The following is a 22,453-nucleotide window of genomic DNA, read 5'->3' as shown; positions in this document are numbered from 1 at the left end:
ATCAAACCACAGAAAATTTATTGAATAATAAATTTGTGGCATACAATCTAGCTGCATTGTTTTTCTTTGCATTCATTTTCCAGTTGGCAACTTCCACTACATTAGCAGAGTAACCACTAAGTTGTCTTCTATTTTCTAAAAGGTTTTTCCCGTCACTATCTGTATCGCTCAGAGTCTTTCAGATACAAAAGCTGAGTTTAGGGAGTAGATAAAATTCACCTGTCAGACCAAACTGAGATTGGTCCTTGGCTCTTTGTTCCCCCATTTGAGCCTGAGTCTCCAACCTTAACATACCTCTTTCATGGGCACAACCGGGGAACAGAAAAATGGCAACAGTTCTACAGCTCATAATATAACCAGTCTGAAGGGTTTGCCTACTCACAGTTCTCTTTATTTAATGCAAGTTAAGCCTCATTGTTAAACAATATATTCTGAAATTCTGCAACTGGACATGCTGCCTGCCACAAGACAGCGTCACAACTGTGATGGCACCAGGGTGGCTTGAGGGTTGGCTTGATGAAACAGGGAAGGTTCAATCACCACCCTTACTATTTATGGCCTTCTTCCATTCTCACACCAGATCATTTCTTCCTACCATGTCTGTGAAGCTGTCTTGCCTGGCTGTAATATCTTAAACATCAAAGACAAAATTATGAGTGATTACTTATAGGTATATCAGAATACGTATTTAGGTAGACAAGCACTGGAAAGGAACACAGAATACTAAAGACAATTGATGGGGTAAAACTGTGGGTAATTTTTCTTTCTTCTTCTTCAACTGTTACATTTGTGAAATAAATTGAAAAGGAGGGAAAATCTTATCAGAGCAACAGGTGAGGAGGTGGGAGAACTAGGTAAGTCTCCTTGGAGAACAAAAAAATATATTTCAATTACAACAGCCCTCCCATTTGACTTATGGCTCAAGTGACTAAAACACAGTTTGAAGCAGTAACTCTAATGGGCTGAAAATAAAACACTGTTAGCCATTTTATTCTTCCCTCCTCTTTCCCAAAGAATATGCTACCGAAGCTATTCTTTGGCAGATCTTTCCTGAAAAAATCTTAATGAAAGATAGGATAAAATTCTGAAATAAATTAATATATTTTCTTTCACTTACTCAATAAGCATTTATTGAGTATCTACTCTGTGGAGGATACAGGAGAATCCAATGGACATCCATAATATTCACATATCACAAAATTGTTACATTTAGGGGGAAGGATGGGGGTAAGGGTTAGGGAGTTTGGAATTGACACATATATGCTGCTATATTTAATAATGGATAACCAACAAGGACTACTGTACAGCACAGGGAACTCTGCTCAACGTTATGTGGCGGGCTGGATGGGAGGGGAATTTGGGAAAGAATGAATACATGTTTATGTATGGCTGAGCCCCTTTGCTGTCCACCTGAAACTATCATGACATTGTTAATCAGCTATAGTCCAATACAAAATAAAAAGTTTTTAACAACTGTTGCATTTAAACTACCTTGCCTACTGAATGAAAATCAGAGAACAACCCCATTCAGTCTCTAGGAACTAGTAACAAAAACTAATGTTCTTAGAGAACAAAATTTTAAAAAAATGTGGCCCCCTTTTGCACAGTTTGTGGCATCTCAGTTCCCTGACAAGGGACTGCACTTGGGCCTTTAGCAGTGAAAGCACAGAGTCCTCACCACTGGACTATCGGGGAATTCCTGAGAATAAAATTTTTAAATGGGAAATAAAAATTATGTTTTATTACACAGGGAAATGGACAGATTATGACTCACAAATTTGGGACCTAGTTTCAACTTTTGCAAAGAACAGATGTATTAGGCTAGGCAACAATGATGATAGGTCACAGTCACTTCAAATTCAGGCACGTGCCAACTGGCTGTTTAGTTCATTAATTGTGGCTTAAAGGTAGACATTTTCCTAGAATGTATGTTAAGTAGTAAACTTTTTATCTATACGTTAATAAAGTATATCAAGTATACTTTCACTGTTTTGTTTTAAAACTTAAAAAAAAAACCTTTCAACTATTATAATACTGGAGTGGGTTGCCATTCCCTTCTCCAGAAGATCTTCTTGATCCAGGGATCGAACCCAGGTCTTCTGCATTGCAGGCAGACTCTTTACCATCTGAGTCATCTGGGAAGTTAGCTTATAAGGAGAGAGGGTCTTTTGTAACAGCAGAGTCTGAAATTCCCCATCATTCAGATAATTTATACTTATCTTAGGCACATAATAATGCAGTTCAAAACAACCTTAACAAAAACAGCCAAAACTTCTATCATCCCCTTCCCACTTCCCTCCTATGTCTTAACAACTAAACTTGAACAAAAGGAGGGAAGAAAAAGATCATGATCTCACAGTCCCAGAATTTTTCATTTTTCCCAAAGTCAAAAGTCAATAGTAGCCAAAAAAAGTGATAAAGTGAGAAGTTAACCTGAATGACAGATGTAAAAAAGAAACTGAAAAGTTTAAGCATGTTTAAAATGAAATGAAGTACAGACTTTAAAAACTTTTAATATCACATTATCTTCATCCTTATGACATAATGAAGTTAAAGCAATGATTCATTATATTTTTCCTTATTAAACTCAAGATTATTATTGATTCCTATTCATTTACAGTGTTCAAATAATGATCTAAACACAGTTCAGATGGAAATAATGTACTTACATTTACACAATAGACTTCCCAATATTTATATTTGAAAGAGCCATTCTTAAGTAACCTGTTAGGAATTTTAAACTTAATGTTCACATTTTCAATTCAGTAAGTCTATGGGTTAGACTTTGCTGTTTGGTCTGTTGGTTGGTTTGGGGGTGGAGGTAGGGACTAAAATCAAAATACATTATTTCCAGAGCAGACAGCATATTGTAATAAACAAGTCAATCTTCCAATTCTAGATTTGCTTTTTTTCAGCCATGCCTTCTTTCTGTTAACAAAAGTGGCCTCCTGTATCAACACAGAGGAATGATTAACTTCCACAAGTTCATTTGGGGTGGGCATCATGTAGAACTCGTGGCAGCACTGTCCCATAATGTTAAGAGTTCAGTTCCTCATTTCACCAGCACTCTCTCTCAATGCCTCCTCCCCCAACACAGTAGAATTTCACTCATAATTTGGATTTTTAAACCAGAAAGTTGTTTTGGTTAATCCAAAATAACCCAAAGAGCTTGCTAAAGTTATATCAATACGCAGCTTTTTTATAGGACTGAAAGAATTAAATAGAAGGCACAGTAGCACTGTAAAGCTTTTTCAGATCATAATCTTTTTGTGTGTGTATATATGGAACCCAAACTTTCTTTTTTGTTGTTAAAAACGTCTGATGAACAATCAGAAAATCCTTATTTGTCCTCTTTCCCTTTAGTTTTTCTGTATACCATCTCCCGAAAACTGGCCAGGATCTTGTTTTCTCTCTTTCGTCTCTCTTCTTGGTTAAAGGATGCAAGGGCTCTCTTCTCATCAGCACTATAGATCTGGTTCTCTTTTCGCAGACGCACAGCTTCCATTCGGCGATGCCTGGAGATAATTGTATTTTTGGCTTAATTTCTCAGTAGTTATTCTCATAGTGCTTCCTCACTAATCCTTTCCTAATACAGAGTGGTCAATTTAAAATGCTGACAAATAGAAACTTTCTCTAATGGGTTAGATTTTCCAAGGATCATTCATTTTATCTGCTGACATGTCCTTTGATTAATTTCTAGTAAGTAAATAATGATCTCTGAGGTTCTGTCAATAGAGTGAGTTATTAATTTCAAATTCTAAGGGCATAAGTCTAGTTCTGATGTTTCCAGTAAGAAAAGCAAACAGGCAAATTATTAAACTTCCTAAGTGGTAATGCAGACTTGATAGTAGGACAGATAAGATTTAAGTTGTCATCTAGCTGGTAGAACTTCAGAGTTCTAATTTATCCTATAATCAAAAGAACTAGGTTTAAATCTACAACTGAATCTTTCGATGTTTTGTGGGTGGATTTAACTTCCTTAGAATCCAGTAGCAGTTCACAGAAAAGAAAGAAGGGATTTTAGCCCAAGGGCCAAATCAGGAAAGCATACGCTCTGAGGCAGAGGGAAACTCTTAGATCATCTTCAAAAGGTCTGCTTATTTAGAAGGAAAACTTCACGAAAACCTGCTGCTTTTATGTGTATGTACACAAACCTACACAATCAATTACAGATGAAGCTTGAACTATGCCTAGAAAAACAGAGCAAACTGAGTAAGGTGAAGAGGGGAGACTCATTTCAGGTTAGTGTGAAGGTGGGGGAGTGGCAGGTCAAGGAGTCAAGGAGATGACACTGTATTTAGGTTGCTCAGGGTATAGTGAGTAGAGGAAGTGATCTGGAACAGAAAGTGCTATATGAATAATGCTGTAGTAAACATCCATATACACATCTCCTGGTACATGGGAAAGTCTTTCCTCTTGGGTACACAGGTATGGAATTGCTGGGTCATAAACTATGTGAATGCTCAACTTTCCAAGACAACATCAGACTGTTTTCCAGAATGGTTGTTACCAGTGTATACCACCACTAGCAATACTTAAGAGATCCTATAGACTCACATCCTATCAAATGCTTGCAGTTGTTAGAACTTTGAACTTCTATTGAATGGGTGTAAAACCATATGTCCATAAGTTGATTTCCATTTCCAATGATTATGAACATCTTTTTCAGTTTAGTTCAGTTCAGTTGCTCAGTCATGTCAGACTCTTTGTGACCCCATGGACTGCAGCATGCCAGGCCTCCTATGCATCACCAACTGCCAGAGTCTACCCAAACCCGTGTCCACTGAGTTCATAATGCCATCCAATCATCTCATCCTCTGTCGTCCCCTTCTCCTCCTGCCCTCAATCTTTCCCAGCATCAGGATCTTCTCAAATGAGTTAGCTCTTTGCATCAGGTGGCCAAAGTATTGGAGTTTCAGCTTCAACATCAGTCCTTCCAATGAACACCCAGGACTGATCTCCTTTAGGATGGACTGGTTGGATCTCCTTGCAGTCCAAGGGACTCTTAACAGTCTTCTCTAACACCATAGTCCAAAAGCATCAATTCTTCTGTGCTCAGCTGTCTTTATAGTCCAACTCTCACATCCATACATGACTACTGGAAAAACCATAGCCCTGACTAGATGGGCCTTTGTTGACAAAATAATGTCTCTGCTTTTCAATATACTGTCTAGGTTGGTCATAACTTTCCTTCCAAGGAGTAAGCATCTTTTAATTTCATGGCTGCAATCACCATCTGTAGTGATTTTGGAGCCCCAAAAAATAAAGTCAGCCGCTGTTTCCCCATCTATTTCCCAGGGAGTGATGAGACCAGATGCCATGATCTTAGTTTTCTGAATGTTGAGCTTTAAGCCAACTTTTTCACTCTCTTCTTTCACTTTCATCAAGAGGTTCTTTAGTTCTTCTTCACTTTCTGCCATAAGGGTGGTGTCATCTGCATCTCTGAGGTTATTGATATTTCTCCTGGCAATCTTGATTCCAGCTTGTGCTTCCTCCAGCCCAGCATTTCTCATGATGTACTCTGCATAGAAGTTAAATAAGCAGGGTGACAATATACAGCCTTGACGTACTCCTTTTCCTATTTGGAACCAGTCTGTTGTTTCATGTCCAGTTCTAACTGTTGCTTCCTGATCTGCATACAGATTTCTCAGGAGGCAGGTCAGGTGGTCTGGTATTCCCATCTCCTTCAGAATTTTCCACAGTTTATTGTGATCCACACAGGCAAAGGCTTTGGCATAGTTAATAAAGCAGAAATAGATGTTTTTCTGGAACTCTCTTGCTTTTTCGATGATCCAGAGGATGTTGGCAATTTGATCTCTGGTTCCTCTGCCTTTTAAAACCAGCTTGAACATCTGGAAGTTCTTAGTTCACGTATTGCTGAGCCCTGGCTTGGAGAATTTCGAGCATTTCTTTACTAGTGTGTGAGATGAGTGTAACTGTGTGGTAGTTTGAGCATTCTTTGGCATTGCCTTTCCTTGGGATTGGAATGAAAACTGACCTTTTCCAGTCCTGTGGCCACTGCTGAGTTTTCCAAATTTGCTGGCATATTGAGTGCAGCACGTTCACAGCATCATCTTTTAGGATTTGAAATGGCTCAACTGGAATTCCATCACCTCCACTAGCTTTCTTCGTAGTGATGCTTCCTAAGGCCCACTTGATTCACATTCCAGGATATCTGGCTCTAGGTGAGTGATCAGACCATCGTGATAATCTGGGTTGTGAAGATCTTTTTTGTACAGTTCTTCTGTGTATTCTTGCCACCTGTTCTTAATATCTTCTGCTTCTGTTAGGTCCATACCATTTCTGTCCTTTATCGAGCCCATCTTTGCATGAAATGTTCCCTTGGTATCTCTAATTTTCTTGGCGAGATCTCTAGTCTTTCCCATTCTGTTGTTTTCCTCTATTTCTTTGCACTGATCACTGAGGAAGGCTTTCTTATCTCTCCTTGCTATTCTTTGAAACTCTGCATTCAAATGGGTATATCTTTCCTTTTCTCCTTTGCCTTTTGCTTCTCTTCTTTTCATAGCTATTTGTAAGGCCTCCTCAGACAGCCATTTTGCTTTTTTGCATTTCTTTTTCTTGGGGATGGTCTTGATTCCTTTCTCCTGTACAATGTCACAAACCTCTATCCATAGTTCATCAGGCACTCTGTCTATCAGATCTAGTTCCTTAAGTCTATTTCTCACTTCCACTGTATAGTCATAAGGGATTTAATTTAGGTCATACCTGAATGGTCTAGTGGTTTTCCCTACTTTCTTCAATTTAAGTCTGAATTTGGCAATAAGGAGTTCATGATCTGAACAAGATCATGAACATCTTTTTATGTGTAGCCATATATTTTTTTATTCTGACAAATGCCTGTTTGTGTAATTTTCTCACTTTCCTTTTGTTTACAGAAATTCTTTAAATACTCTCTGTACTGACTCTTTATCAGTTGTGTGTATTACAAGATCTTATCCCAGCTTGGAACTTGTCTTTTCACTTATTTTAAGATGTTCTGATGAACAAAAGTTGTTGCTTTTATCTCAGGTAAAGTTATCAATATATTATTGTGTGGTTGGTGCATTTTTTGGTCTTCTTTAAGAAATACTTCCCCACCCCAAGATCTAATAGATATCTGTTCATATTCTATACTAAGAGTAATGAAGTTGTTTTTGACATTTAAGTCCATAATCTAGCTGCACTGACTTTTAAATATAGTGATAAAGGGTTCTACTTTCATTTTTCTCCATACAGGTGACCACTTTCTTCCTGCTCCATTTACTGCCTAGTTCCTTCTTTCCCCACTGATTGGAGAAAGCAGCTCTTTCATGTAATGAAGTTCCATACATGAATTAACTCTACCAGGCTCTCTATTTTATTCCACTGAACAGTTCATTTGTTTCCCCACTCTTTGTGAAGTGCTGCAAGCTTCATAATAAACCCTCATATCAGTAGGAAAAATCACCTTCCTGCTCTTCTTCAGAAATGAGATGGCTACTGCTGGCCCTTTAGTCTAACATTTTAATTTTGCAAGAACTGATAACTCTACAGTATTGCCTTCCTATTCATGAACATGGTATCTCTCCATTTATTTAGGTCTTCTTAAATGTCTCAGTGTTTTATAGTTTTTCCTATAAAGATCTTAGACTTCTTTTGTTAAGATTTACTAAGTCCTTCATATTCTCTGATGATACTGTTATAAATGTTTTCCTTTCATTTAATTATATTTTCTAGTTGTTTGTTGCTGGTACACAGAAATGCAATTGATTTTTGTGTATTAACTTTATATCTAACCATTTGTTAAACATTCCTGTTATTTATAATTCATCTGAGGATTTCTTAGGATTTTCTATCACTCACAAAAAGTGACAGTATTATATCCTTTGTTCCAATTTTTGTGCCTCTCATTTCTTTTTCTTGTCTTATTGGTTCTTAGATATAATGTTTTCAAATGTCAGTCCTCAGAATTCCAAGATTCTGAAGATGCTTCAGGGGTCCTGCAAATATTTGCCCACTTTTAAAAGTTTATGAAGTTTTAAAATTCAGCTTGATCTTGGTATTGAAACCCTATTAGTTCACTCTCCTTGTTCTTCCTGGTATTTTGCTTTTTCTTCCCCATTTTATATTCCTTTTCTCACACTGAAACTGACCTCTGTCATATCTTTTTTCACTCTTCATTCTCAGTATCCAGAGGACTAGAGAGTCCATGTTCTCCACAGAGAACTACAGGCAAACTCAGAAACTTTTACTGTCTTATGAAAATGCTTTTTTAACTACCAGAATGCCACATTGCTCATGCGGCACTGATAAGTAACCAAATTTAACTATCTCCTCCAGAAAATAAACTATCTGTATCAAACTATGAATGAGAAAACAACACTGGAAAGACTAATTCTTTGACGCTGGAGATACAACTGAGTTGCATACCTACCTGGAATTTTAGACAACTATATTTATACCAATAAAACCAATAAAAAACCAACATTTATACTCTACTTTTCGTTAGAAATGGGCACTTAATGAACATACCTGCTACCACTCATTACATAACCTGAACATTCAAATGATGCAATTTCTTCACTTGTCAAGCCAATTTCACCTCTTCGTGGGATACGTTTTCCAGCTTTTACATATTCAGCCATAGCTGCACCTTCACCGGGTAACAGAGCATGGCCATAGCTACAAAGTAATATAGAATTAAGAAAGGGTTCATTATAAAAGAAAGCACAAAAATCATTTCTCTCAGAAAACAGTAGGAATAACAGTTACTGGGCAGCATGCTGGGAAGCCTAATGTAAATTACCTTAATTTAATTAGGGAACACTGCACTGTGACCTATATTACTAACCCAGAAATGCAGAGATACTTTGGAAGAATAAAAGGACTGATGTTAGTGAGCATATATTCATGGTTTACAATTATGGATCAATTTTCCCTACAGCTGTTGTCTTTATTGCTTCTGCCTCCAGTGAATTCCTTTTCCCTTTAAATACAAAGCAGAGAAATAATATATCTCAAATTAACATATTTTTAAAACTTACGGCCAATAATAATGCTATACAGTAACAGTTCTCTATTAACTTTCATTCAAGGGGACTTTGAAAACTACCATCCTGGGACTTCCCTGGTGGTCCAGTAGCTAAGACTCCATGTTCCCAGTGCAGGGGGCCTGGGTTTGATCCCTGGTCAGGGAACTAAACCCCAAATCCCACAACTAAGACCTAGTACACTTGAAGAAAAAAATTTTAAAACAAAAAACAAAAACTACCACCCCTTCATTCAATTCACTAAATTCTTCATATCTATTAAACTCAAAGCTTGTAATATACAGTAAAAATAATCTCTGTTCTTGTGGAATTTATACATTAATAAGGATATAACACTAATACAATGTAGAATATATATTACAATGCACAAAAGAAAATGCTGTGAGTACTGAAGAATTAAAGAGGGGTAGGAATCACACCTACCTATAGAGGGAAGGTATTGGGAATCAGCACATGCCCCTCCTTTTGAAAAGGGCTTTGAGAAATGTTAAGGATTTTAACAGGAAGGAATTGGGGTTAACGAAGAAACCAGGACTGGGAAAAGAAGGGAAGGCATGTTGGAGGAAGAAGGTGAAAGTGCACAGAAACTTTGGGTCTAAATAAGGGAGTAGTGAAAGATATACTTGGAAGAGTAAGTTAGGACCACACTTTTGGGAAGGCACTTCAGAGATTATAAACATGCTCCTACTTACTTTAGAGGTTTATCATCTTGAGAGGCAAGTGTTTTGGGAGCCTCTGGGCCAATCAAATCTGAGGGCTCTTCAGGCTCTGCAGGAAAGATATTCAGAAACATATTCACATTTTGACTAATCAGTTAATTCAGTGTTTTATCTGTTCTGAAGTCAAACTCTATCAGAAGAACCTACTTGATCGATCCTTCCAGGGATTCTCCAGAAACTCTTCTTGGGACTCTTTAGAACTTGAGTCACTGGAATCTTTTCTGCTCTTCTTAGACTTCTTTTTCTTATATTTCTTCCTGCATTGATTATAATTTGATATAAATTGATTTAATATTCCCAGGTTAAAGGGCATCTTACTTTTTCAAGGCAGCGAAAGACTGATTGAAATGATTTGGATGCTCAGCTTATTCAAATGTGTTAGAGAAGAATTTGTATTAAAAAATTTAACTTATTTATTTCACCATAAGCTGGCTCAGACAGTAAAGAATCTGCCTGCAATGCAGGAGACCCAGGTTCGATTCCTGGGTTGGGACAATCCCCTGGAGAAGGGAATGGCAACCCAATCCAGTAGACTTGCCTGGAGAATTCCATGGACAGAGGAGCCTGGTGAGCTACAGTCCATGTGGTCGCAAAGAGTCAGATAAGACCGAGCAACAAACACTTTCACTTTCAAGGGAACAATAAAACATAGTTCTCATGTTGTAGAAAGATAGCAGAAATAAAGCAGTTTAAGAAAACAGCTCTTATCAATTTGAACATCAGTAATTTTCAGTATAATGGATTAAAAAACATCATATATGTTTGAATCCTTGGGCTCATGATGATAAAAACCTCAAAAAACCTCAACTCATTATTTTGAAAACTCATAAAACAAGTAAGCAATTATTCCACCCTTCCTAAACTTCAGGGTAACCAAATAGTTAATGAGGGTAGGCTTCTCATATAGAATTATTTTACCTAATAAATGAAGAATCATTTTGCAATCCCTAATGAAGTAAGGGACCTCAACAAAGACTATTGATACAGGTTAATATGACAAAAAGAGATGCCCAGATATTATCTGCCTCCTGCTGGAATTACACAGTACTACTTATGAAGTATTCCTACCAAAAACTCAAATCTGAACCTTATCAAGTGTCTAGACCTAACTATCTATCAATCTACAGGAAATATAAAGGACAGAAAGCATGTTAAAAGGATACCGTAAGAATACAACCAGCAAAATCCACACTGTAGGAAACTCTCCAGGGCAAATGATATTGTTTCCTCTACAACTAAACTGCAGGAACAAAAAGGGAAGGGAAAGCTATCTATTTAAAAAGATGGAAAAGACCTACCAACCAATCACAATTCATGTACATTGTTTAGATTCTAATTTGAGGAAACTATTTGAAAAACTGCTGAGACCTGAATGAAGAATTATTATTAAATATTTTATGTGGATTAATAGTACTGTACTTTTTTTTTTTTTTTAAGAATGCCTATCTTTTAGAGAAACTTGCAGTTTTATGGATGAAATGATATCTGGGACTGGTTTCAAAGTAACAGTGGGGGTGGACAGCAGAGACTGTCAATAAGTTGATAATTGTTCAAGCTGAGTGATAGTTAATAGAAGTCCATTATACTATTTTATACAATTGTACATATTTTTGAAATTTTCCATAATAAAAATTAAAGAAAAAACTGACGATCTGTGTTTCTTCTTCTTTTCCTTTTTCTTGGCTTTCTTTGCTCTCCTTTTTGTATCTTCATCTGCAAATTAAAGCATATTATAATTAAAAATTTTTAACTCTAAAACCTTAATACTTCTGAGTAGATAAATACCTTATAACTCTTCTATTTGTTGTTACAGAGGATTTAATTCATTCAAACATTTATTCTTAGGAAATGTGCAAGGAATGAGGGACATAGAAATTAAAGTTGCACTAAGCATTTGGTTCTATAGGGTATTATTATTAACTTGATTGCATGAGATAATAGTATTGTGATTAGATAGGAAAATGTCCTTATTGTTTAAAGATGTACACAAAGATATTTAGGGTGGCAGTGTGATATTTTAATTTACCTTGAATATCTCAACAACAAAAAAATCCATATTTGAAGCAAACATGTCAAAATGCTAACAGATGGTACACCTGAGTGACGAGCACTGTATATGGCATTAATGACACTACTCCCTTCACTTTTCTGGATGTTTGAGTGTCTTCATGATGTGTGTGTTTGGGGGGATGATTTCCAGGAGCTCAGTCTAGTGGAGGAGACAGAGGGAAGGGGGTCAGTAGAATCCGAGTGACAGGGAAGTGGGGGGCGGTGTTCTGGGCGCACAGAGGAGTCTCACCATCAGGCTGGTTTGGAGAGGGTGGGTGAGGAATGGTTGACCGTGAAAAGGTGACTCTTAAGCTAGTTCTTCCTAAAGTCAGTTTTATTACAAGAGTAATGCACGTCCATCCATGCAGCCAGTAGGCCAAGCCACATGCAAGGAGAGACTGGACTGTAGGCAGCCGGACTCTGTACCACATGGCAGAGTCAGGAGAAAGGACGTGCAATATGAGGAGATAAAGTCACTCTCAGGCCACAGAGGACGCTGCAGGAGAGTGACAGAGTACCTGTGATGAGAAATCCACAGAAATGTGTCCCCAGAGGAGGCACCCTCTGTCAATCACCAGCCATGGGAGGGTGCCAAAAGACGGCTTTGTTGTGATGCAGCCCCACAGGAAGTGTCTTCTAGAAATCAACTGCTGGCCTGAAGGGTCCCCTATGTTATGCCTCTGAAAATCACACAAAGCTGACTGCTGAGTGTGAGAATCTCACAAAAGAGATGCTCCACTGGGATGATGCAGCCCCCTATGGCCTGGTTTGGCACCACATGTCTCAAAGACTGACCCCAACTTGGTTCGGTGCCACACGCCTTGTGCAGCTACACACAACCACTCTGGAGTCACACCGCTTAGCTCCGAATCCCAACTGTGTGACCTTGGGTATGAGCAGACTTATAATCTGCTCGGGTCCTCTGTCTCCCCAACTCTAAGATGTGTCTGACAGTGACTGTGTGGATTAAACAGCAATAATGCCTATCAGGCACTTAGCAGGGTGCCCGACACAAAGTCAGTGCATGTTCAAAACTCTGGGTTATTATTATTTTAAAGAACCTTTTTCTAGCAAAAGCTTTGGACTTCCTTGGCGGTCCAGTGGTTAAGAATCTGCCTGCCAATGCAGGGGGAAAAGGTTCAATCCCTGGTCCGGGAAAATCCCACGTGCTAGGGAACACAACTAAGTCCATGCGCCACAACCACTGAGCCTGCACACTCTAGAGCCTGAGCCCCACAACAAGAGAAGCCGCTGCAATGAGAAGCGTGTGCATCGCAATGAACAATAGCCTCCACTTGCCACAACTAGAGAAAGCCCCCACGGAGGAACGAAGATCCAGCACAGCCAAAAATAAATAAAAGTAAAATAAACTTTAAGAAGTAAAACTAGTTTTGAAGCAAGGCGGGCAGAATGATATTGGCTTTCTTACCACTGGAGTCTGTGTCAGAATCAGAGTCGCTGTCACTATCATCAGAATACTTCTTGTGTTTTCTTTTAGATGATTTTTTCTTCCTCCTTTTCTTGGATCTTTCTTTTGAATGACTAGACTTCTTCTTCTTCTTCTTTTCTTCTACATAAAAAACAAATAAAATTACTTCTAAAGAAGTATTTCTTTTTAAATTTTTTTAAAAACTTATTTTGTACTGGGGTATAGCTGACTGACAATGCTGTGACAGTTTCAGGTGACAGTGAAGGGACTCAGCCATACATATACAAGCATCAGAAGTATTTCTGAGTATCGATTTTTATTGTATTTGAAATACTGAAAAGGAAATGATGACAGGCAATTTGAGTAAAAGTAAAGTCTAATGTTCAACTATTTATAAATGTATTTAAAAAAATTTCTCAATAAAAAAGCTCTCAATTAAAAAAATACCTTCTGAAGTAGAAGCTGAACTGGTGCTTTTCTTTGGCTCTTCATCCTCTACTGGTGTATGTTCATCAGAGCTGAATTTTAAAAAAATGGTAATAAGAATCAGAAGAGTGTTAAAGGCAACCTACTGAGTGTTGTTGTTCAGTCACTCAGTTGTGTCTGACTCTTTGCAACCCCAGGGACTGCAGCATGGACTGAATGAGAGACACCATTTGCAAATCATATCCGAGAAGAGATTAATATTAAAAAAAGAAAAACCCAAAACCCAAAAAATAATGTGATTTTACAAATAGGCAGAGGATCTGAACAGACATTTTTTCAAAGAAAACACACAGATGGCCAATAGGTAATAAAGAGATGTTCAACATCATTAATCATTGGGGAAATGCAAATCAAAACCACAATGAGATATCACTTCACACTTGTTTGGATGAATACTATCAAAAAGACAAAAGATAACAACTGTTGCTGAGGATATGGAAAAGAGGGAACACTTACACTCTGTTAGTGAGAATATAAAATGGTACAGCTATTATAGATTCCAGAATGGAGGTTCTTCAATAAATTAAAAATTGAACTTCATATCACCTAACAATCTCATTTCTGGATATGTATCTGACGGAACTAAAATCAATATCTCAAAGAGATACCTGGACTCTCATGCTCACTGCAGCATTACTTACAATAGCCAAAATGTTAAAACAACCAAATATCCATGAATGTATGAATGGATAAAGGAACTATGAGAAACACACACGCATACCCCACAGCAGAATATTATTTATCTTTAAAAAAGAATGAAGCTTGCCATTTTCAACAACATGGACAGCCTATGAGGGCATTTGCTAAATGAAATGTCAAACAGAGAAAGATAACACATGATCTCACTTATATGTGAAATCTAAAAAATGAAAAACCACCACACCACAGATACAGAGAACGAATGATGGTTGCCAGAGCGCAGAAGGTGGGGGCAGGGCATGGGTAAAACACATGGTGGGGATCCAGAAGTACAAACTTCCAGTTATAAAAGAAGTAAGCCATGGGGATGTGATGCACAGCACGGCGACTGCAGTTCATAATGCTGTACTGCATATCTGACAGTTGGTAAGAAAGTAAATCTTAGAAGTTCCCATCACAAGAAAAAACTTTTTATAACTATACATGGTGATGGATGCTAACTAGACTTACTATGGTGATCATTTTGCAATATATACAAATATTGAATCATCATGTTATAACATGCCTGAAACTAATATTGTATGTCAAATATATCTCAAAAAATTATAGGGGGTGGGAAAAAATTACAATTTTTTAAGAAGAAAAAAGAACTTTCAGATAATAATGCTTTATCACCCTGTCGCAAATTACAGGTTTACCTGTCAAGCACCTTGTCTCAACTCTAAAGAAAACACAGAAATAGAGCAAAGGGTAGATGCAACTTCTGAATGGCACCAAAGAGAGAAAAGCCGCAGTCCATAGGGTCGCAAAGAGTTGGACATGACTGAACAACAACACAGAGGAAAAAAAAAAATAAGGAAAAGGAAAAAGCATTAGGCCTTTAATAATACTGAATACAGGAAACTAAACAGACTCAGTATATTCATTTTTAAAAACTTTTTGTAATGTTAATGTCTGACATTTAATCAGTTACTGGATTGAGAAAAAATAATTCAAAATAATATAAATGTGTTTGTTTCAACACTGAACCCTTTTATGAATAAGAAATTAGCATCCCATGAATTACAATTTAAAGAGAACAATTAGCATGCTAAAATCCACTAGGAGCATGTTTTAATCCTAAGGTATGTTTAATGTTTTTAAAACTCAAGGCACAGAATAGCATAAATCACAAGAAAGAGGGAAAAAAAGAGCTATAGTTAAGGTTCTTCACTTAACAAAAATTTTGACCATAGACTCTGGATTTAAACAAATGTTGCATTTAAAAAAAATATATATATATATATTTAAATTTTATTTTATTAATTGAAGGATAATTGCTTTACAATATTGTGTTGGTTTCTGCCATATAAAAGATGCATTTTTTAATCACTTACTCTGGTTCTGGATTCTTTGGAGAAAGTCCCCACACTTCAGGAGCTCCCAATTCTCCAATCCTCTCTCTCTCACTTAGTCTCCTAGAAGAGATAGGCAGGTAAACTGTTTCCTAAATGTATTATAAGATTCAAAGGGGTCTACTTAAGTCCTGTTTTCCCTCTACATTTTAAACTTTAAACTAATAATAACTTGGTTTAAACTCAAGAACTTCCCTGCCAGTCCAGTGGTTAAGACACTGTGCTACCACTGCAGGTGATACAGATTTGATCCCAGGTTCAGGTACTAAGATCCTGCATGCCACAAGAGGTGGACAAATTTTTTTTTTAAAGTAAACTCAACATTAGGATCTAACTCAATATTAGGATCTAATGTTCTGATGTATCTGATGTTCTACCAAATAGTACAAACTACAGACAGCCCGATAGGCCTGGCCAAGATTCAGCCTGGGAGGCTGTCCAGTGTGTCATTTCCAGTACATGCATCACACAGCTCCCAACTGCTCATTTCATCTTCTGCAATATGTGACAAAAATGGTCTTACATTTGGAAATAACTTCATTTGTTTATGTATCCTTATGAAAGTAAAGAGAATTCTCTACTTCTGACAAGGTCAAACCTTCGTTTTCAAAAAGTCAGGAATTAATGAAGAAAATAAAAATGAAGCATTAGAAGTAGAAAATAAAGGGACCTCTGAAAGTAAAAGAAAAGTTTTGACAAAACTTTACTTAATGAGATATAGTGTTTGTTTTCTGTTTTTCCCCTAATTATTTTTTTCAAAAAGGAGTAAATTCTCTATCCTTGGAAGACAAAATTATTTTATGTTTGTGATTTCTTCTCTTAATTTTTGATATTCCTTATAAACACACAAACAATACACAACAAAAACTAAGGTTTACTTCTTTAAACGTCAGCTGCTGTGACTCCACTTGTTTAAAAAAAGAACCTTACTGAAGAAATAAAATCCTTTTTGATTTTTTAAAACAAATTATTTTTTTCTTCCTTATTCAGGGGAAAAGGTACAATTGTGCAGAGTTAGACTCAGGTTTCCTACCTGAAGTAACATAAAATCTAATAGAGGACATACTTATAGCTAAACTTTGAATACATACATACAGGATGAAGAATGCTTGACAGGCTAAAAAGACCAAACAGTAAAGTTCTTATCCCTCCTGCCACCCAACTTCGTGGATACTTTAAAATTATTTATCCTCTAAATGTACAAATGCAAATTTCATCCAAGGAATTCTGACATCTATTGGTGAGGAATGTCTAGTATGGAAACTGGATGCTTTTTGATGGACACAGCCTGGGGGTAACTTTCTGGAAATTTTAATTTGGAGAAGTCAGTCTCCAATCTATCTTAGGACTGTTTTTACTGTTTCTGTTCCCATGCACAAAATACTAACAGCTAACACTTAAGGGCAATTTATTGTGTTCCAGGCACTAAATCATTACATCTCTAAAAAGCTTTTGTACTAATTTTTCCCTTTTACATGGTGAAGAAATCAAACTAAGAGAGGTTAAGTAACTTGCCCAAGGTCACACAAGTATTAAGTAACAAAGGAGGGCTTCAGACTCAGGCAGTCTGATTCTGGAGCCTGTCCTCTTAATTACTAGACTTTAGTGCTTCCCACTTTTGGAAGAAAAAGATTCAAGCTATCTCCCAATTGTTGAAACCTTAACCTGCCCCTCAATGCCTGCTACACTTTTTAATTTCTTGTACTTTTAAACACATACAGTATGATCAGTACAGTGTCTGACACACAATTTAACACTCAATAAGCATTAGATATTAAGAATTACAAAGCACATAACTGCTATAAATGAAGTGTAACCTTTAAAAATAGTGAATCACTATATTATTGTACACCAGTTACTTAAAAACACTGTATATCTACTATACTTCGATTTTTTTAAGTAAAAAAATTAAAGCTTACAAAACAGTAATTATAATTCTTTTCCTTTCTCCTTATTCATTTTCCTCTCCAATACTCACTGTCATTAAACGAGATCTGATGTCAATCTGACCTCATTTTTCATGGTCAAGATTGAGACCGCTTAAGATCTTTCTCAATGTAGTCCAATCTTATAGTTTAGCAGATCATTTTTTCCTACATTTAGTCAAACATCTTGTTTCAGAGGTTCTCCTCCCCTCCAATTTAAACCTTGTATCTCAACCTTTCCCAAGTCACTACAAAACAACTCCACTCACTTATCCTATTGTCTCAAACCTGTTTGATCATTCAACAAGCAATGGCTGCGCACCTACAAAGTGCTCCGCACTGTAAATTTTGTGATCAATAACCTGGGCTCTTCCAAGGGCTCAGTCTACTGGGGAATGAAAACGTGATCACTAATGACAACGACACAACCAAGTAAATGCTGTAATTCCCGCAGGTCCGAGGCTCTTGACCATGCCCGCAACAAGCCAGGAGGCTGGAAGGGGTAGCGGGAAGGAGACCAAGGCATTAGATGAAGGGGCCGAAGGATGAGCGAAAAACCTAACGATGGAAAGGGATGAATAAGGCGTCATCGTGGGTGGACTGAAGGAAGGGATGAAAACGCGCGCCAAGTCAGGGAGAGAGAGCGAAATGCGAATAGTCGGGTGCGGAATGAACGATAAATCGGACTCTAAAGGCTGGTGGGCTTGCGAAAGAAAGTGCGTTCGTCTCACTCACTTCTGCCGCAAGCTCTCCTCCCTCTCCTTGTCCAGGAGGCTAGGCCACGGCTTGTCGCTCCCGTAGGGGCGTGAGTAGCCGCCATAATAGGCGGACGAGGAGGCAGAAGCGAAAGGGGCGCCGCGCGGTGCGGAGGGCCGCTCTCGAGAGCGTGACCGCGAGCGCGAACGGTAGGACTGGTTTCGGGAGCCTTGGCTGGGGCCACTCAGCTGATGGCTGAGGCCATTCCGGTCCCCGGACCGAGAGCAAGAGCGCGAGCGCGAGCGGCGGCCGCGCGGGGAGCGAGAGGATTTGCTAGGCTTAGGGCTCTTCGAAGAACTGCGACGCTTCCCCCCGGAGCTCGAGGCCTCCCACTCCGGGCTGCGGGAGCCAGACACCGGAGCCATCGCTATTGCTGGGTCCCTGAATCCGTGGGTGAAGGGGGCGCTCGCGCGAGCCCGGAAAAATTCTCCGTTGCCTTGGCTCCCAGGACCGGCAGGCTTATCACCGCCAGAACCCGAGGAAACCTTAGAAACAGTTCCGGGTACGTCGGCAAATTCCTTCCCCAGACCTAGGCGGTCCTACTGACTCAGGGACGGGATGTGTGTACTCTTGTAAGGAAGCCGGTGGGGCAACAAGGTTCCCTCATCCTTCGGGTTCCGAATGAGGCTGCTCAATTCTAAGCTCTACATGAGACTGTACTTTTTTCATCGTTGACTTGAAAGACTTAAAGGGAAGGACGACAGACCACAGGATACGTGTCACTAAACAACTGTATGAACAATAAGTACTGTGTAACTAAGTAAGTAAATAAACAATTGTATGTCTATGTATGTATGCATGTAAGTATAAGTTCCCAGGCGGCGCTAATAGTAAAGAATCCACCTGCCAGTGCAGGAGACATAAGAGACGTGGGTTCCATCCCTGGGTCAGGAAGATCCCCTGGAGGAGGGCCTGGCAACCCACACCAGTATTCTTGCCTGGAGAATGCCATGGACAGAGGAACCTGGTGTGCTACAGCCCATAGTGTCACAAAAAGTCGGAAACGACTGAAGTGACTTAGAAGGCACAAACACACACACACAGGTTTTTTTTTTTTATTTCCAGTTCCAAGCAAATTAAAGGGGATTTATCTAAATTGACAAAACGTTGTCCACTGGAAAAGGGACTGGCAAACCACTTCAGTATTCTTGCCTTTAGAACCACATGAACAGCATGATAAGGCAAAAAGATAGGAGGACACTGAAAGATGAACTCCCCAGGTCAGTAGGTGCACAATATGCTACTAGAGATCAGTGGAGAAATAACTCCAGAAAGAATGAAGAGACAGAGCCAAAGCAAAAACAGCACCCAGTTGTGGATGTGACTGGTGATGGAAGTAAAGTCAGATGCTGTAAAGAACAATATTGCATAGGAACCTAGAATGTTAGGTCCATGAATCAAGGTGATAGAGTCCACATGGGGGTCTCACTGATAAGATGGCTCGTTATGTTGACCTCGCAAGCAAATAATAAATCACAGTGATCCTTGAGACTGACCAAATTGCCCAAATGGCATCCTGTTATCGCACTGGTACCTATCTTCACAAAGCTGCGAGACCACCAGATTCCAGACCTCTGGCTACATGACCATCCCTTCAGAGAATTTTTCATTGGTGGGGCATAAGAAAGACTCCATCAGAAAGGGAGGACTCTGGTTCTCCTTAAGGGCCAGTCACCCTCTCTTTTCCCTCTAATAAAATTTCCCTTTTCTTGCCTGACTGCCTGGCTTGCTCTCTTTTTCTCTGCACTCACCTTACATTCTGGTGCTGAAACCCTGGAGGGAAGATCCAACGCAACTGGGTGGACTCCTCTCATGAGCCCACCTCCGGTGGTCCCCTCCCTCAGACCTTGCTGAGAAACTGAGGCAAGCTCAGGAAGGGGACTTTCCACTTGCCTTGCTGGACTGACATCCACACACTGGCCCACATTTCATCCGTCGGTTACAAGGGTGAGTGAAATCCCATTCTCTTGGATCCTGTGTCTCTCGCCTCATTTCCAAGTCCTAGCTCTAGGCGGGAGGATCCCCACAGCCCTCGGGCCCTTGGCCTTGTGCCCCGTCTGACTTTGAAATAGGGGGCACCCATTTCAAAACAGACTATTATTACTCTCTGAGAAAGTCCTGAGTACGGGGACACCTTTTCTCTGGGACCTTTCTCCTCGCTTTCTCTCGCCCTTGTCTAACCTCCCTATTCAGCCGCAATGGGAAATTCTCAATCCCAGCCCTCAAAATCTACTCCTCTAGGATGCCTTCTCCGAAACCTAAAAGCTTTGGGCTTCCAAGAGGAGATCAGACCAAAAAGACTTATTTACTATTCTAACACTGTCTGGCCACAATACAGACTTGATAACAGGTCCCAGTGGCCAGAAAATGGAACTCTTGATTATAATACTCTATGGGACATCGATAACTTCTGCCTCCGCAAAGGCAAGTGGTTAGAAATCCCTTATGTTCAGGTTTTCTTAGCTCTCCACTCTTGATCCTCTCTCTGTGAATCCTGTTATACTTCTCAAATACTCTTGGCCCACTGTGGGCCACATCCTCCTAATACAATGTCTTCTGATCCCTGTTCAGACTTTTCTTCTTCTTCCTTCAACCCTTCGGACCACAGCCCACCCCATAGCACTCCCAATCCCCTTTGCAGCAGCTCCAGATCCAGTTCCACAACCTCCACCTTACGTCCCCTCCTCCCTCCCTCCTTCTCGAGTGCAGGCCTCCACCACAGCAGCTCCCAATCCCCCTCCCCAGCTTATGCCTGAGATAAGCTCTGAGACCTCAGCCCCAACCTCCCTAGATCCCCTCCCGTACTGGTCCCGAACAACTTTAAAACAGGAAACTTCACCACAGGACCCCGCTCCTTCCCCTGATCCATTGCTCCCTTTAGGGGAAGTAGCTAGGGCAGAAGGCATTGCTGGGTTCATGTCCCATTCTCCCTCACTGATCTATCTCAGATTGAAAAGTATCTTGGCTCCTTCTCCTCAGACCCTGATAATTATCTAAAAGAATTCAAGTATCTTACCCAGTCTTATGACTTAACTTGGTATGATATTTACATCATACTTTCCTCCACTCTTCTCCCAGAAGAGAAGGAACGAGTATGGCAAGTCTCTCAGGCGCATGCTGATGAGATACACAGGACAGACGACACTAACCCTGTAGGGGCAACGGCTGTCCCCTGAGATGATCCCAACTGGGATTATCAGGCAGGGAGACCTGGACAAGCAGCCTGTAATCATATGATTACTTGCCTCATTGTGGGTCTTCAAGAGGCAAGGCATAAAGCCATCAACTTTGATAAGCTCCAGGAAAGAACTCCAAGACTAGATGAAAACCCAGCACAATTTCTAGCCAGGTTAAAGGAAGTGCTACACAAATATACAAAATTAGACCCCACTTCGGCAGAGGGCACCATTGTCCTTAGCACCCATTTAATCTCCCAGTCATCCCCAGATATCCTAAAGAAACTGAAAAAGGTAGAAGAAGGCCCTGAAATCCCTCAACGAGACCTTTTAAATTTAACCTTTAAGATTTTCAATGACCAGGAAGAACAGGCAAAACTAGAGAAGGCCCAATGAGATCAGGCCAAATACCACCTTTTAGCCATTGCCCTACATGGCTCCAAGCCTCCATCAACCAACAAAGAAAGGAAGCCACCTGGGCCCTGCATCAAATGCAGCAAAGAAGGCCACTGGGCCTGCCTATGCCTAAAGCCAAGGCCCCCTCCAGGTCCATATCCCAGCTGTGGCATAAAGGAACATTGGGAGGTCGACTGCCCAAATCCCCCTCCAGGGACCTGGACATCCCCTCCTGGTCCTGAGCAGGAGTCCTCTGACCCAGCTCTGCCCAGCCTCCTCGAACTTGCCACTGAAGACTGAAGTTGCCCAGGGCTCCAGGCCCTGACTCTCATTACCTCTATGGAGCCCAGGGTAACTTACTGTGGCAGGTAAGTCAATCTCCTTTCTCATTGACACAGGGGCCACTTACACTGCTATGCCTGCCTAATCTGGAAAAACCAAGATCTCTCAGGTCT

General features: G+C 39.7%; 1 protein-coding gene across 2 annotated transcripts; it reads right to left on the bottom strand.

Moving 5' to 3' along the window:
• Position 1: 1 nt before the first annotated feature.
• Positions 2-18,932, bottom strand: NKAP (NFKB activating protein). Of its 2 annotated transcripts, none has more exons than XM_070365348.1 (9): positions 18,406-18,932; positions 15,728-15,808; positions 13,674-13,744; positions 13,227-13,364; positions 11,398-11,461; positions 9,896-10,005; positions 9,722-9,797; positions 8,512-8,661; positions 2-3,515 (listed from the first exon to the last, which is right to left on the bottom strand). In XM_070365348.1, the coding sequence occupies exons 1-9, from the start codon at positions 18,789-18,791 to the stop codon at positions 3,341-3,343; spliced, it is 1,251 nt and encodes a 416-aa protein (XP_070221449.1). In that variant the 5' UTR covers positions 18,792-18,932; the 3' UTR covers positions 2-3,340. The 2 variants fall into 2 exon arrangements, with proteins under 2 accessions (XP_070221449.1, XP_070221450.1); XM_070365349.1 differs by having other exon boundaries at positions 13,227-13,367; positions 18,406-18,925.
• Between the last annotated feature and the right edge of the window lie 3,521 nt (positions 18,933-22,453).

This window comes from Bos mutus, chromosome X (assembly GCF_027580195.1).
Source record: "Bos mutus isolate GX-2022 chromosome X, NWIPB_WYAK_1.1, whole genome shotgun sequence".
NCBI classification, from domain to species: Eukaryota; Metazoa; Chordata; class Mammalia; order Artiodactyla; family Bovidae; genus Bos; species Bos mutus.
This window is presented reverse-complemented; position numbering and strand designations above follow the sequence as displayed.

What these genes read in the sequence shown, in the direction of transcription:
- NKAP (XM_070365349.1), bottom strand. Translation starts at nt 18,791, where the DNA reads ATGGCTCCGGTGTCTGGCTCCCGCAGCCCGGAGTGGGAGGCCTCGAGC. An exon ending in TTCTGACACAGACTCCAGTG is followed by an intron (nt 11,462 to 13,226) that starts GTAAGAAAGCCA and finishes TTTAATTTGCAG; the next exon opens with ATGAAGATACAAAAAGGAGA. An exon ending in CAAGATGATAAACCTCTAAA is followed by an intron (nt 8,662 to 9,721) that starts GTAAGTAGGAGC and finishes ATTACTTTGTAG; the next exon opens with CTATGGCCATGCTCTGTTAC.